Below are 17,745 nucleotides of genomic sequence, written 5' to 3'. Positions count from 1 at the left end.
GGAGACATTGAATTAGTGCTCGGAAATGATGACCTTTTGCAACTGCCTTATTTCAAGATTCATGGCCTTTTAAATGAACTGTTTTATCGATATCCCGAAAATGCTCTCATTCTTTGGGAAGCAATAAGTGAAACGAAACTGACTGTTTCAACAAGAAATAAAAACATCTTTCTGAACTTTGCCTTCATACTGGAAATCTATTTGAATACTTTAGAAGGAGATTTATTCCACATAGAAGATTCAAAGAAATGCCAGGTTTATCGTCAGCTCCTAAGAAACAACAAGTCCTATGAGAATATTAAGAAGATAATTGACTGACTTTGTATACAGGGTAGAACGATAAAATTGCCGCACTGAAGAAAACAACACTACAGCTTTATTTAAAAACTTTTATTGAAAAAATCAATTCAGGTAACTTGATAATGTAGTAGAGCTAACATCTATTCAATGTAGCCGCCTTCAGCCTCAGTCACCGCCTCAATACGAGTCTGGAACTGGGAGTATGCCTTTTCCACAAGCGTCAGCGGGAGCTTGGTGAATACTCAACGGATAGCGGTGATCAGGCTGGCTTTGGTGTCGTGGGAGGTCATGTTGGTGATGTTCTTGAGCAAACAAAGTAGTCCAGCGAGTTCAGGTTAGGGGAGGAGAGAAGTGGTCAGTGAGAGAAGGGTACAAAGTCGTAGCACTCTTTTCTGAATCCAAGCCTGGATCTTTTTGGATTTGTAGGCTGGCGTCGACTCCTGCTGCAACATCAAACTCTGCCAGAGCCACCTGATTGCACGAGGGGAACACCACCCTCTTCAGCACATCCAGATGTCCTTTGATGTTGACTTTCAAGCTGACTTCAAAGATGTGAGGTAGCATGATGTGGCCCTCACTTGAAACCACGCCAAAAACCATAACCGTGGGTTGTCCAATGCGATAAGCTGTCCCCTCAAGCGTTGAACCGTCCAGATTTGCATTTTGAGGGTGCTGGCAATGGTCCTGTTGTCATAACTTTGATTGATAGAGAGTATGTGTTGTACAGCGGCGCATCTCCGATCTCGCTCGTTGAACATTGTGTCCGTTTCAGACATCATAGAAGGTTCCAATCGCTCTTGGGATTTGTACACACTTGGCCAACTAGTGCATGGTCTTCAACAAAAAAAGAAAACCGGTATTCATCAGACAGAAATGGAATTATGTTGTGTTTTCTATGGCGACAGTTTTATCATCAAACCCTGTAAATAGATATCAAAGTTAAAATTCTGGCATTGTAATAACCATATATATGTTCGTCTATTGGAACGAAAAAGGGATGATGAATGATGCACACTCAGAGTTTGTTTTAAGTGAAGCTGGCTTGTGCAGAGCGAGCCTCACTTTTTCACCCTAACTGGCCTCATCCAGCGGCAGGACAAGGTTGAGACAACTCGAGGTCAAGTGGGATGCAAGAGTTGTCAAAAGTGTCAATGTCCTCCTTCATACAGCACCTGGTATTCCCAAATAGTCACCCATCTGGTACTGGGCAAGCTCAACATTACTTAACTTTGGTAATCTAACAGGAACTGGTGTGTGAATGTGATTATGCTGTATATTTATTATACATGTAAAAATAAAATAAAAATTAAACCACGCCAGAAGCAACATCTGATGATTGTCTTTTAGGATTATGAAACTTAGTCTAAAGTTCAGAGCTGTGAGTCATAATTTTAAAAATTGTATCGGTTTTGCTATATATTTTTTTTTTAATTTCTAACATTGAGCAGTTTAAAAATCATATATTTTTTATTGAAGACCAATTTTTTTCTTTGTCATTGGTTTGATTGTTTCTCATTGTTTTGTGTTTTTATAATTAATCATTGTTTTTTTTTCTTTTCTCTGTTTTCTAGATTCCTTTCATAAAGATTTATTGAACAGATCTAATTCTGAACACTTTCTTGAGCTTGTTGAGCCAGTACATGTGAGAAACAGTGATGTTCCACGACCATGGGCAAGTCATATGAAAGACTTTACCCTGTATGTCTCCAAACTTAAATGCCACATACAAAATTTAAATGTTGACCTCTCAAAAGAAAGCCTTCTCTATCTACGGATGGTTGACTCCATTACCGACATGATGGGAGAGGATATACCATTATCCATCTTTTGATACCCCCATGGGACAGCTCTTCTATCAATTTTTTATTTTCATGTTGCCATCTGAACAAACATTTTTATATGTATATATCCATCACAAAAGCAAGTGATATTTACTCAATATCTTGTTTTATTTTTGATTGCTGAAGAAATATTATATTTTTATTTCAATCATTTTATTACTTTTTTAAAAATGGAAATCACTTCAGACGATACATGAAACCACTTGATGTAAGGAGCTAAAAAAAAAAACCCAAAAAACTATTTCAAGGTCAAAAGCTTGCTAATAATAAATGTTAGACGTAATAGATTCTGACCCAATAAATAGCAATTCTTCCCCTTTTATCAGAAATATCTACATTTTTCAGACTGTTTCATGTATTCACATGCAAATGGGGGAAGAATGGGTTCTTGTCCAGAACTCCCCCATATTAAAAAAAAAAACAAAAATAAAGAAAAATCTGTATGATGTATGTACCTGTGATGAAACAGAAATATCATATTCTGAAAATCACCTAAATTAATCAAGTAGATTTATTTTTATAAAGAAAATCATTTTTAAGCAATTAATGGGAATTTATAGACATTACAACAAAAATCTTGCAAGTTTAAATTATTGTTGAGTTATCTTCCTTTCTTTCTTAAGATTGTTTTCAAAATTGGCCTAGACAGTTGCTTCTTGGATACTCATAAAATTTTATTTTTTTTTAAAAATAAAACTACATGATCTGTTTACATAATTTTTGGAATATGATATTTTCTTTTCGTCATGGGTATGTACATCATTCAGATTTTTTCTTTATTTTTGTTTTTATAATATGGAGAGAATTCTGGACAAAAACCAAAGAATGTTCTACAAAGCCACCAACATTACCTCTAAACGATTGACTTTAAAAAGTACACTTTTGATCATTTTATGTATAATATAAACTGCGCCTAGAGATTATATGCAAAAAAGGTGGGGTCAAATATTTTATGTATAATTCATAGAGATGTATTATCAAACGAAATAATTTGTGCTATTATGTATAGCAAGTAAGCATGAAAGCAGTTAAGTCCCAATTTTTAATTTCCAATTAATATTTAATATTTTTTTCAGTAATTATAGCAATTTGCAATGTCAAGATTATTTGCAAGGACTAGAATTTAGTATTATGGCTTGTAAAAACATCTTTCAATGAATGAAAAGAACTATATAATCTAAGAAATAAGCAAAGGGAGGTGTTCGCTTCAAATTTAAAAAAAAATTTAGAGATCATCGAACAATCAAAATATTCCAAGGGAAAAAAGTATCATGCTGAATTCTGGAATTTAACAAAGTGAGAGCTATACAGATCTCAATTTAAGAAAATAAGAAACCCAAATGCGTCAAGTGCATTTATATTTGAGGCCATTGGAACTCTTCTGTTATTAAGGTAAAAAAGGTATAAAGCATTAAGGGAGTTTGCTGATGTAAAAAAATAAAATATCTCTATTGTAATAATAAAAAACATAAGGAAATAAGATTGAAGTGGGTAAAAACTGCAGGAAAACTGATTTCAGTAAAGTGCTTTTTATAGATGAATCAAGGATCACCGTTGATAAGCCTAATGAATGGGCTCGGCTTGCAGATAGTTTTTCCAGCTACATGACTCAACACAATTGTTTTAAATGTGAACAAGGTGGCAGTGAGATAATGATATGAGACAGAATTGTTGTTTGTGGGTTTATTTAAAGTAACAAACAGGATTAAAATGAATTCCAAATGTTACTGTGATTTTCTAGAGCAACATTTCTGTGAATGGCTTGATAATTAGTTGTTACCTAAACGATGATCTTTTTATCTTTATGCAAGACAATGCACTAAGTCATGCATTAAAGTTTACTAAATCCTGGTTGAATGAAAAGGGATTTGTTAAAGATTCTCTTATGGCCTGGCCTTCAAACAGCTGAGAACCCGTGGAGCATCAAGAGAGATATTTATTCTTATGGAAAGCAATTCCGCAGCATGTGTGACTTCTGATAAGCAGTTAAAGTTGCTGCAAACAACTAACCAGCAACTAAAATCTAACATCAAATGTTGACAATAGGCTGCTAAGAGTTATTGAAAAGAAAAGGGCATTTGTGCAATATATTTTTGAAAGTTCTAATTTATATATATTTTCTTTTTTTAAATAGTTTTTAATGTTTTTTCCTTAGAAGAGTAATGTGTTCTAAAATTTTTCATATGGTTTTACCTTATTTCTATTCATACTGTTCTCATCTTGAGTGTGATTTTCACAATGTTTTGATCGATGTAACCTCTGACCTTCTTCAGGTGTATCTTGTCGAACTCGGGAATGGTTTCTGTCGAGCTCAGGAATTTAGACAGAATTTTGAGTGGAACTCTTTATTTACTTCATAGGGGTAGCATGCTCTTATTCCATCAGCCATGACTGGATAGAGGCTCTAAGTAATTTGCAATTGTATTTTTCGGTCACCCACACTGAGGATTGAACCTTCAACCTTTAGGAGTATCATTTTTTTTATAATTGATTTTTCCAAGTACTCTAACCACTGTGCACGGGTTTTTGCAGACAATTCTGATATGAATTTTAGGAGCCTTAAACCTATTTTATTTCTAATTATAAATATCACTATTTATTGCTAATTATTACTATACATTACTGTATCTCTTTCCCTCTCTCTCTGTATATATATATATATATATATGTTTTTTTTTGTTTTTTTTTTTTACTTGTATATATTATCTATCATTTATGATTAATGGTTCCCATATCGTATTAAATTTTATACTAGGTCTATTTAGTAATTGGTTGTCTCCCAGCATATGTGCAGCTTCTTTGAGTCGTCTTACTCTCCACTGTTCTTCTCTATCTATAATTTTTACTTTGTTCCATAATGGTAGATGGTTTCCCTTTTCCTTCCAGATATGGTCAGTTATACCCAATTTTTCAATCTCTCCACGTACTACAGCTTTTCGATGTTCTTCTAACTGTACTTTTAGTGAATGACATGTCTCCCCTTTCTACAGTTTTCCACATTTACATGGGAATTCATATACACAGTTCTTAGTCATGATTAGTCCAGTAAAAGTTGGCTTTCGGTATATATATTGCATAAAACCCTGACCAGTCAGGTTATCAGCACATCTAGGAAGGATAATTTGTTGTTATGTTCTTTTTCCATCATGCTACCTCCATGAATAAATAAAGGATTCTGCTTAAAATTCCATCCAAATTCCAAAGTTTGACAGAAACATTCCAAAGTTCAACAGTATACACCTGAAGAAGGTCGGAGGTTACATCAACCAAAACGTGAAAATCACACTCAAGATGAGAACAGTATAAATCCAAATAAAACGAATAACCAGTCTTCATCTCCATAATTCAGAAATGGCTTTACATTAGTTTTTCAAGCTATAATAATTTAAAGTATCAAAATAAATAGTTGCAAATAAACTGCTGAATCAAATTAGTCTGGTTTGTTAACTTAGTAAATTGTTTTCCAACCAAAAACAATAATTATGTCTATCACTCTATATCTAAGGTAATAATATTGAGTAGAATCTAAATAACATAATAATAGGACTTTTAACATTAAAGACGCAACTCTATTTACCAACTCATAACTTGCATATAATCCTTAGATGCAGTTTGTTTCTTGACAACTTTTTCAATTTATTGTCTATAGTAAAACATACCCTTTAAATATTTTTAATTAAACATGCTTCGCACGGCTTTGCTATCATCTAGACTGCTGTTCTACTCTTTGGTCATCTTCAGATTTTTTTTGTTGTCATCAGAAATCTATGATTTTCAATCAGAACCCTTTATTTAAATGGCCTCTTGGGGCAGACTGCTCTCATTTTGTATTCTATATTTTTTTAGATATTGACTATTGTTCCTTCCTTAAATTTTTTTGCTTGAGATTGAACCTGCAACATCTAGGTAGAATTGATTATAGAATAATGTTTGGTCCACAATCTCTGTTTGTAATTAGTAGAAAGAGAATGTGTTTTGCAAATTTTCCTTCTTTTAAACTAGTTATCCTACTAAAGCAGAACTTGAACACAGTACATCCCGCTCATATTTGATATATAAGGACCTGTAGTGCTTGTTTACATTAATTTTTTAAACCAGCGCATTTCTGGTGAAAACATTATTACATGTCATGATGAAATTGGTATAAATTCAAAAGATTACAAAAAATGATCCAGTTGAAAATGCGTTGGATGTATTTTTAATAAAAAGCATCCACAGTTATGTTCTGACAAATTTTGTTTTAAGATGGCAAACCCTTAATTTAAGTCGATGGTTATCTCGTTTGTCATACTGAATTGATTGTACAACTCTTCCACATTAAAACATACAATAAATATTTTTTTACTTGTAATTATTTTTATACTCGATCATGTTTTCGCATCTATACTAATTTTCTCATGGTCTGTAAGTACCTAATTATATTTTCACTTTAAATGCATTTGTTTAAAAGATCAATGTAAACTGGCACTTGGCCCTTTTAAAAACGTGTTTGATGTAAATATATGTTATTATCAAACAAATGATAATTTTATTCTCATCCATTCCTGTGTCTTTTTTTGGGGTTACACTACTTTTTAATAAAAGGTTTTGACTGAAGACTCACAAAGTAGTTTCTTTGAGCTTATTTGCATACATGTCTTTCCCAAGGGGAAGTAACTTTACATTCTTGATGAAATGTGAGCCTGCCATCCCAGTTGCACGTCAATAACCATTACGGTGATACACAACTCTCATCATTAAAATCACATATTATTATAAATGGAATAAAGGTTTCACTATTTAAGAAGATAAACTTTGGAACAAAGCGTGACTTTTAACAGTGACAGATATGGCAGACCTATTGGATCATCATCTGCAGGAAATGTTTCCATTGCAGTAAGATTTTTTTGTTCTTAGCCATAATTCAACCTAATTAAAAAAACAAAATACAAATTAAAAATGCAAAAACTTTTTATGTATGTACCTGTTCATGTAATGAAAATGTCATATTCCAAAAATTACATAAATTGATCAAGTAGTCTAATCACCTGAAGTGCCCCAATCAAGGAAAGCTGACGATCTTACCCAGGCAATTTTTGTTTGGGCAGAGTGCTTGTCCTTTAAAGTACTGACTTTTCAAATGTCACTTTCCTGACAATGTGTCTAATCTTCCCACCGTGAAGAGAGATAAATAAAATACTGATGTGGATTGATCACCTGGCTGTGCCAAGTTAAAATCTTGTCAGATCCATAGCACTACTTTCACTATGGATGTTGGCAAACTTCATGTGGTCCCTCATGTAAGTGCTTGATTCTAGAAAGAATTGGGGTAAACCACTTCTGACAATTGAATGAAGCTAGTCAAAAGTTGTACCATGCTGATTCATACAAATTTACGCTTTTTAAAAAATTTTATTTTATTTTTTTTTTATAGTTTTTCCTCTTATAAAATATTTGATCTACCAAGGTATTATTGCAGAAGTTATGACTCTGAAATCATTCTTACTCAGTCATTTCTCTCTCTTTATTTTACTTAACATTTCCCAACCCTATCAACTATTCAAGTTCTCCAATCATTCTGTATCTAACACAATCCGCATTCAGTAGTGAGACCCCAATTTGGGAGCTGTAAGGAGTTTGTGGTGGGGAGGAGTCCCTCCTTAATTACCGCTACTTTGCGGCTTGCTTATTATCTTCGCATATGTCACATTTACAGGCTGATTTATTTTATTCTTTATTTAAGTCTTTTTTATTTTTATCTGAAAAATTATTGGACCTGTGTAAAAATACATACATCGTTTTTTTTTTGTTTTTTTTTTCCCAGAAAATTAATAATAAAATAACGAAATACATTAACCAAACAAATATTAACTAAAAAAATATTCAGTAATACAAAAACATAGGTAAAAGGAATGTAACATTTTTGCTTTAAAATCAATATTTTTTTGGACTGTTGCCTTGTTTTTTTTTTTTTTAAATTTCACAGTATTATTTTAAATTTCATCTGATGAAATTCTTTGTTGTAAAATATATTTTGCACAATTTTTATGGCAAATTGAAGTGCTTTTTCAACTTGTTTTTCACATGTAAAACTATATTTTGGAGAATATATTACCAGAACTTGTTCTGCTGACACTCTTGCAGATTCATGATTTTTTTACTATGAATTGATCTGGATATGCAAGGATAGCAAAACAAGCAAAAACTGTGTCATTTATCTCGATGGAACAGTAAGACCTTCTCAAGAAAGTAAATCAAAGCATTCCTTATCTGTAAGCACTATCATTTTCTACCATGATCAGGGAACACATTTCATATTAAAAATGCTTAATTTTTTTGTGATGTATCCATAAATTGTAAATGCTACTTTTTTGCAGTCTGGTAACAAAAAGACATTATTTAGTTCTGATTATTAAATGTTTAGAATTTTGTCATTCTTTTGAACTGGGTGGAGGTCTTCTTTCCAAAAGTTGATGTCTTTTTTTTCAAGAGACTGACTGGTCAGTATTCTTTCAGCATTCAATATTTTTGAAAGACTCACCAAAAATCTACCATTACTCAATTGTCAATATTGAGAAAATCTATTTTCAAGTGGGTCACTTTGAAACCTACCTGTGAAAATAAACCCTTAAAACCATGCATTTTAGTGTTGAAAATATGTTTAGAAATTAAAATATGTTCTTGAAATTTATTTACATTCAAAATAACATAATTCTTAAAACTGAAATTTTTTTAATTACCATAGTCTGTTGACTGTTAATTACCACAATCTGTTGAATGTTTATAGGTTCAATTTCAATCAATCTTTTAGAGTCAGCTAATTTCCGGCATAGCACTATTGAGAGCATTGACAAGATGAATCCGTTCTTTCACTATTTTTATCTCGCGCCTATATTTCCTCTGTGCATGTACTCTTTATTTATTTATTTATTTTTTATGTTTTTCCAATCTTTCTTTTTTTTCATTTTTATAATTTCATAAACATTTTATTATATAAATTCAAATAAAAACTTTTATTTTTAAAATTAAAAAATGTTTTATTTTTATAATTTCATAAACATCTATTTCTTATATAAATTTAAATAAAATAAAAACTTATTTTTAAAATTTTGTTATTAAAAGTATAAATAAAGACTAATTGTGTTATTTTTATGTTTAATTTTGAATTTTTATTGTATACTTTTCAATAAGGTCCTTTTCTTATAATTTATTTCAATAAATCGCTTCATAATAGAAATACTGAAGAAACAATAAAAGTTAAGGAACTGATTTGTCTTGTCACCGTTTACAGTAACAATCTGCCAGAAATTAGAAAGTATGTTAGCTAACTATAACCGATCGGCTTGTTAATGTGACTTATGGGGCCATATTTATGAGTGAGCTCTCAAACCCACTCTGGCATAGAATGGTACTGTCAGGACCTCATTTATTGGTTAGATGAAAAAACAATCATTTACAGACAGAATCTACAAAATATACAATGCCGCCGGCAAAACAGGTGAATCTACAAGTCAACCGTATATGAAACATGTACTGTGTCAACATAAAATAACCCAACAATGGTAAAAAACAAACTTGTTTCTCGTCGTTAGTTTGTCTTTTCTACATTAGAAATGTAAGAGAGAAATTAAGATAAACTAGGAATAACTTCCTCAACATCCTTTCCTTTTTCTGACAGATTTTATACAATGAAGTGTTATGTCAACTTTAGGGAAATCCTAAAAATTGCCACTCTGCATCATTTCAAAATTACTTATTGGTCCACCGACAAAGGAGGGTTGGCCCTAGGAATTCACACCTTTCTCAATAACAATACCTTAGAATTTTTTCTTGAAATTTCGCATTAGTCATAGTGAAAGCAATTTTTTCTCAGATTGAATTTTCTGGGATAACTCTGGTTGCCCCATTATAAGGGTAAAATTGCCCCCAAATCATTTGTTTATTCGTTTGTTTGTACTTTTCTCAATAACCACTCTTTGAATTTTTTTTAAATTTTGCACAAACATTAGTCATGGTGAAAGTAATTTTTTTTATTCAGAACCTTTCAAATCCAATTTTTCACGTCAATCACAGATATAACTTGGCTCACTGCAGTCAACACTCCCAACATAGTTTCATCATGATTGACATGCCCAATGTCAAAGCCATCATTTCCTACAATGACAAACTTACAGCATTCGGTCCAAAGATTCCACTTGGGCATGGCAATTTTTTCTTTTGTGGATGCATCACAATCATAACATAAATACTTCTTGCAACCTCAGCATATCATGGCAATGTGCACCAAGGAAAACAATTTTATTTCTTTTTTCATAACATGCATCGAACAAGGTATGTTTCACCTTTCTTGACACAGCAGTCCTCTTCTTTATCTTGGTTACTCTCAAAATTCTCTTTCTTGACTTATTCACTCGTGGAGGGGGACCCCACATGCTCGGCTTCTCTTTGTATAAAACCATTTAAAAAAAAAAAAAGAACAATGCTAGTTTACAGGATAAAAACAAGTTAGTGCAAGTTAAATTGTAAAAACATTTAGTAATTTTAATATGGCCGCTATAAATAAAGCAAACAACATGCAAAGGGAAATAATTCTGTTTGTATTATCCCATGAGAAAGATAATCTCATAGGTAATAAAAATGCAAAAGAAAAAATTAAAAAAAAAATTTATTTTAGCCATTTCATAAATAAAGTTTGATGATGGGAGATTAACACACTTATAATACAAACATTTTTATTTTCTTTTACATCTTTTAAAATTTATATCCACCATATAAAAAAAATCCAACATGTTTTTTTTCCAGTGTTTACCATTCAATTTGCTATAACTTGTATTAAAAGAAAACGTGAAGCAAAAATTAAATAAAATGGTTTTATGCATTAACATTTTTTTTGCTTTTTAAAACACTACCCAGTAACATTTTTTCGGGTGAGCCTAAAGTTACTGTTTAATCCATAGAATAATTCCCTGTGCCATTTTCTTGTCATGAAATTATATGATGCCCTCTTTGTTCTTGAATCAAAAGTCCATTTTGAATATGCTGAACACCTTTTTCAATGCTATTGAATAGATTATTGTGAAAATTGAAATAGAACTTTGATACTCCCCCCCCCCCTTGGTATTTTGATGTGGGGAATCCAGTTCCCAATAGGAGCAGGGCAGACACTCTGGACTGTTTTGAAAATAGCAATCAGACCTGTCAGCATTCTCTGATAGGGGCATCTCAGGCAATTGATAATAAACCAGTCTTACCTCAGGAAAGAGTCGAAGGTGATGCCTGGAAGGATAGCCACCTGATTTGTTGCAAACCAATAATTCATTCTATTTTTAGTCTCCAGTGCAATACTTATGCCAAGGGAGGTGAGTTAATAGCATTTTCTCATATTGGCTTCATTAACCTGCATATGTGAAATTATAACAGTTGTAAATAAAATAAAGATTATTTTCTTTCATCTATCAATATCTTTGATTAGTGATTCAACCAAACACTGACCAATCAGTTTACAGGATGCATTGATTCTATCTATCTCCTAACAAACTTCTTTAACCTCTTTGGGAATCACGGTTGGTTAGAAGAGGTACCTAGAACAACATTTAGGAAAAACTTCTCTCTCTCTCTCCCCCCTGAACGCTCCAGCATAGATGATCTTTGCCCGAAGACAACCCATAAAACTTTCAACTCTTCATTTTCCTCACTCAGACACTGTCCAACTTTCTGTCGTTGAAATAAACCTTTTTATTGTTTTGTTTTTCATTCCGTGCTATGTTTACTATGAATATATATTGGTGTATCTTGTATTTCTAAAATGTTGTCTATAGACGGATTAGTTCAATATAGTTGAAGGAACTATCGATGTTGAGTCAAAAGATGTCTCTTCATGTAATACATCTGATATACTCTTTCACCAAAAACTTCCTCCAAATTTTTCATAACAGATAATTCATCTATATACAGCTTGAAAAAGCCTGAGGAATTTGAAATAAATCTAATTTTAACTGAAGATGATTTTAGAAACATCAGTTTTCGTATGACAAAAATGACTTTTACATATAAATGACATTTCTAAAGTAATGCATAACAAATTTTTCAACCGAAAAAGTTTAAAAAAATCGTAAATTAGGCTGAATTTAATGAAACAAATTTGGCTTAATTTTGCTATAATCAGCAAATAAGGCTGTAAAATAATTTAATGAAAATTATTTTTAAAATGTTGGATTTTTTTGGACACTAGGCAGATGAGAGCGTGTTTTTTTTCTCCATTTGAAGCCAAAATGAACATAAATTTTAAAGTTATCTGAACTTATATAATTTTATAAATGTTATCTGAACTTATATAATTTTATAAATGTTATCTGAACTTATATAATTTTATAAATGTTTTTCTCTCCCTAACCCATTTGAACACATGCATAAGTTATTAATTTAAAAAATGTCCTATTTTTCAAATTTGCTCAAAGATGGGAGAATATTTTATTTTTGTTATTTTTTGTTCTAAAAATGTTATATTATCCAAGTTTTATTTCTTGAAAAAAAGTTAGTAAAAACTACCCGATATTACATGACAATTATTTTATAAATTTTCTTTAATTATTTGAGAAAATATCTGCTTGAAAATTTCATAATTTTGTTCATAAATGAATTCTAGAATTATTTTTTTTTCTTAGAAGAGGAACTTTTTATTGACAATTAGCGTGAGTCCAAACAAATAAAAACAAAAATTGTCACAAATAAGTCAGATTTTGAAATTATTTTTGTTATTTTAAATTATAACAATTTTTTATATAGGAGATTTTAATTGATTCTTTAAAGAAAAAGAATGCACAAATTTTAAATTTAAATTGACACATTTCAGGTGAAAATATTATGTACGTGCATGTCAATACAAATTACAAAAAAAAAAAAGAAAAATTAATTTCATTAAAAGAAATCCAAATTAAAGTTTTTCATATGATAAAAATAGAAGATGAGGAATTTAAGATTAGTTTACTTGTTTTTAAACTTTTTCAGCATTTAAAATTTGAAAAATAACTGATTTTATTTTTATCAGTCATAATTCGATTGTATTCATGTTATATCTGATAATACCAGCTTTTATTTCTTTAACTAGCAGGCTGCCTGGTCGTAAAATATGCATAAATATTTAATTAATTCAGAATTCTTATTTATTATAAGCAGAAATACTGTAGATATTAAACAACATTAAATTTCTTAAAAAAAAAAAAATGAAATAAAAAAAAACAAAATGAAACTTAGACATGTGCATGCGAGTATTATATTTTTCTAAACAGTTCACTTCTTGTAAGTAAAAAAAAAAGTACTCTAGCTGAAATCGAAACCAAAACCTAAAGATAATGAATCAAATATATAACCATTAGACTAACTTGACATGATCCTTAAAATGTGTTTTCAAATCAACTTATATTTAACATAAGAAAGCTGTCATGTTTCATGACCGTGCATGTGCAGTCGTGAAATAGTTGAAAACATAAACATCCGATCACCCTCGCATACCATTTTTTTTTCAATTTTGACCCCTTAGCAGCCCTTTTACCAAATGAAAACTTGATTAAAACGTTTTCCACATATCTGAATACTCACCAAATTGCAAGTCTGTAGATCAAAAAGTCATTGAGTATATAGGTTGAGAAGTGTCCTCACACACATTCTCATTTATATGTGTATATATATATATATATATATAGATAACAAAGTAAAAAAAAAATGAATGAGTGAAATAGGAAATATAACACATTTACATATTGCATGGGGATTTAAAAGTCGCTGGATTTTTTTTACTCTTGCCACTTGAATGTAAGAAGCTACTATTTGGGATCATGCCTAGTTGAGTAGCAGATGGATGTTAGTACAGTTAGGGAAGCAGGAGACCAGGAGGGAATTCCAAAGTCTAGCAATTCATAGGAAGAAACTACTAGACTACTTTTTGGTATCTAGGAATCTCTACAGTGTAGGGATGGGATTTTTATGCTTGTTGAGTTAGTTGAAAGTATTTACAGTTAAAAGATAATTCCTAAGAGTTTGTCAGAGCATATTCCATAAAAATGCTTGTACAACAGGCACAGGGATGCGACATTTTGGTGATTTTTGGGACAGTGAGTAGCGCTTGGTTGATAATCCCAGACCTATTAAGTTGGCAACTTTTCTTTTTTTTGTCTGAGAGAGAGAGAGAGAGAGAGAGAGAGAGAGAGAGAGAGACTGAGACTGAGACTGAGACTATGTGGTGAGAATACTCCATGCATGAGTGAATGGTGCCTTTGTAGAGATACAGGATACTGTCAGGTGTAAGTAATTTTCTAGCATGGTAGAGAGAGCTTACCTTTTTTGCAGCAGCCTTGGCAATGTCCTCGATATATTCGTTTTAATTCATGTTGTCTGTGAATGTTAAGCTAAAGAGTTTGAATAAAGTTTAATGATTGTTTAGTGTTTTGCCAGACACTTCTGTTTACATGTGAAACTGTGCTGACCATCCTCATCTTCAAGGGAAGATCCCTGTTCATTTTCATGGATGAAACATATCTATTATTTTATTGTTGACTGATGGTTTAACAAGTTGTAAGATAATAGTGTAAATGTATTCTGGAAGAAACAAAAAGTATTAAATATGTAAATAATTAACACAAAAAAAAAACAACACTTTCTCTGATGTCGGATATTCTACTATCTGAAATTATTATTATTATTATTATTATTAATATTAATAATAATAATAATAATAAGGCAAGTTAAAAATAAAATCTTATGACTTTTAATAAAATAGTTTTATCATAAACGTGGTTTCAAAGGCATTTTGTCTTTTTATTCAAAATTTCAAATTTCTTAAAGATGCTTCTAAGAGTTTTTGTCAAATCTCATTATTTCACCTTTTTTTATAATTAAAAAAAATATATCTGGAAAGATAAAAAAAAATAACTTTCTAGAATGATCTTGAACATCAATATTAAAGTTGAAATGAAAATTTTTATGAAAAGTATTACTGAATAATTTTTGCAAATCTTTTGTCTGTAAGTAAACAAGTTTATTCTTATATTTTTTTATTTAAATTAAAATCTTAATTATTTTATGTGCCGAAAGTTGAATAAAATATTTTTTACAAAAAACGATTTTTATTGTTTTTGTCATTTTAATTTTTATTCTTAGACAAAATTTTTTCTGAATCTGTAAGAAAATATGTTAATGTTAAATGGTTAATCTCGATTTGCTATAATAGAAAATGACAATTGATATTTCCCATGGGAATATAGTTTTGCATTTTAAATCATTTATAGTGGCTATTTAAGGTTATAGTCAGCTAAGATACTTTCTAATTTCGGGTGTGGTGTTCCTTTGCTTTTTTTCTCACGCTTTTTTTTTATTTCAATAATTTTATATTTATACTTTCATAAATTTATTAAATAAATTCAAATAAAAAATATTATTTTTTAAAATAAAAAGAAACAAAACTTTTATTCTTATGATTTTATAAACATATTTCTTCAAAGATAGAAACTTTTATTTTTTAAATTTTGTTATTAAAAGTGCAAATAAAGACTAATTGTGTTATTTTTATCTGTTTACTTTTGTTAATTTTTATTGTATACTTTTCAATAATGTCCTTTTCTTATATTTTAGTTCAATAAATCGCTTCACAATAGAAATACTGAAGGACAATAAAAGTTAAGGAACTGATTTACCTTGTCACCGCTTCTAGTAATGCTATGCCGGAAATTAGAAAGTACGATAGCCGACTATTTAACTACTTAACAATATTGTTTAAAATTGTGAATTAAATGACAATCATGCATATTAACTCAAGCCATTTTTTGTTGTCTACATCAGGATATTTCATAGAAATAAGACAGTGTTAGTCAATATTGTGACTCTGTCCAATTACGATCCACAGTTTCTTGTTTGTTTCATTTTATTTTGCACATTTTTTTTTCTTTTCCATATTTAATTTATTACATGTAAAAAAAATCCATATGTTGCATTTAATATTCATTTTTTCTGTGAAAATATATCTTTACATAATCATATTTATTTTGAAAAAAAAAATCAGTTTATGGATATTTTTATCTATTATATTTAAAGCCAATATTGAAATGAAACCTACAAGAAATGAAATGTAATTAGGCGAGGTTGTCAAATTGACTAAGACTGTCTATTTCCTATGACGTGCCATGACACAGACAACATGCAATGGCTAGAGTAAGGTAATATACGTGATCGCTAATTAAATTCTGTAGCAAAAAAAAAAAAAAAAAAAAAAAAATGTGTATCTATGATGGATTTTTTTCAGTGTTGGTATTAAAGTTGAATTAATTTATATATGCCTCTCCCGGGAAAAGGATATTAAATACAAGGGAGATAATTACGTTAGACTAAATGAAATAAGCATTGTATTGATGAGAATTTTTTTTTTAATGAAAATAGCTTGAGACAAGGCAGTTGATGTAAGGGGCTAAGAAGAACGAAAGCTGATTATTGCAAAGACAGAAGATGCCTATTGACCTTAGTTTTGATAAGATAAAGTTTATAGTTAGAAGGAAAACAGTGAGCAGGAAGAGAGTTTCCCAATTTTGTAGTCCTTGGAAAGAAGCTACTGAAATAGGAAGTTGTATTACAGTGATGTATTAAAACAACAAATTGATGGAGACCTCTAGACTAACGAGTCAAACGAGCTGGAACAAAGGAAACAAGGAAAAAGATCAGACAATTTTCAGAAACACATGACGTCATAGTATTTGTAGAAAACCCTGGACTAGCAACATCACGTCTGTGGGGAGAGGTTACAGTGAAGGAGAAAGAGTGGAGCCAATCAAATTACAGATATGTTTCTGTAATTTATCAAGAACCTTCAAATGGTACACAGATTCACCAGCCCAAAAATGACAACAATACTCCATATATGATCTGATAGAAGATTTGTAGAGAGAGAGAAGAGCATTGGATGTAAGAAAGTGTTTAGAGCGATAGAGAGAACTGATTTTAAGAGAAACAGAAAGCGCAATGGATTTAATATATGGACTCCAAGGAAGATTTGATGAGAAAGAAAGACCAAAAAATTTTAGAGTCGATTTCTCATCAAGAACAGAACCATCCATAAAAATCTCAGGAAGAAAAGAAACACGTCTGTGATTGAAAGACAATAGCTGAGTCTTAACACAATTAAACAAAACAAACCATTTTTTACCCCAATCCATAACTGAATCAAAATCAACTTTTAGATCAACTGCATATTTCAACTGATCCGAGAAAGATGAGTGAGAAGCAATACCAGAATAGAGGGTGGTGTCATCAGCATAAATCTAATTTTCTGAATAATATTCTCTGGAAGTTCATTTATATAGAGAAAAAACAGTGCTGGACCTAGAACTGCCCACCTGTGGAACTCGGTTCTGTTGGCCTGCTTCCAGCTGACTACAATATGGTTGTCTTCAAGTCCATGCAAACAAATTCTTGTTGAGCCGTCCCCTTAAGCAATCAAGTTATACCAAATTTCCACTACTAATGATTACTACAGTACACTCATTAATCCTTATCCTTAAATGGCCTCTGGGTCTTGATAAATGGTGACTTCTTTGTAAAAAAACAACAAAGTTTAAATAATTTCCTAAAGGATAGAAGAAAG

General features: G+C 30.8%; 1 protein-coding gene across 3 annotated transcripts in view; it reads left to right on the top strand.

Annotated features, from left to right (window-relative positions):
* LOC145283606 (uncharacterized) overlaps nucleotides 1–15,239 on the top strand; it is a 42,432-nt gene extending 27,193 nt beyond the window's left edge. For all 3 annotated transcript variants that reach the window (XM_080132548.1, XM_080132547.1, XM_080132545.1), the window contains one exon: nucleotides 1,872–15,239. In XM_080132548.1, the coding sequence (XP_079988674.1) occupies nucleotides 1,872–2,131 (260 nt within the window). In that variant the 3' untranslated portion in view covers nucleotides 2,132–15,239. The remainder of the gene's footprint in view (nucleotides 1–1,871) is intronic.
* Nucleotides 15,240–17,745: the final 2,506 nt, after the last annotated feature.

The sequence above is a fragment of the Euprymna scolopes genome, chromosome 8 (assembly GCF_053919585.1).
Source record: "Euprymna scolopes isolate OS-2025 chromosome 8, ASM5391958v1, whole genome shotgun sequence".
Taxonomy (NCBI): domain Eukaryota; kingdom Metazoa; phylum Mollusca; class Cephalopoda; order Sepiida; family Sepiolidae; genus Euprymna; species Euprymna scolopes.
The sequence above is the reverse complement of the archived record's forward strand: the minus strand, read 5'-3'. Positions and strand labels throughout refer to the sequence as shown.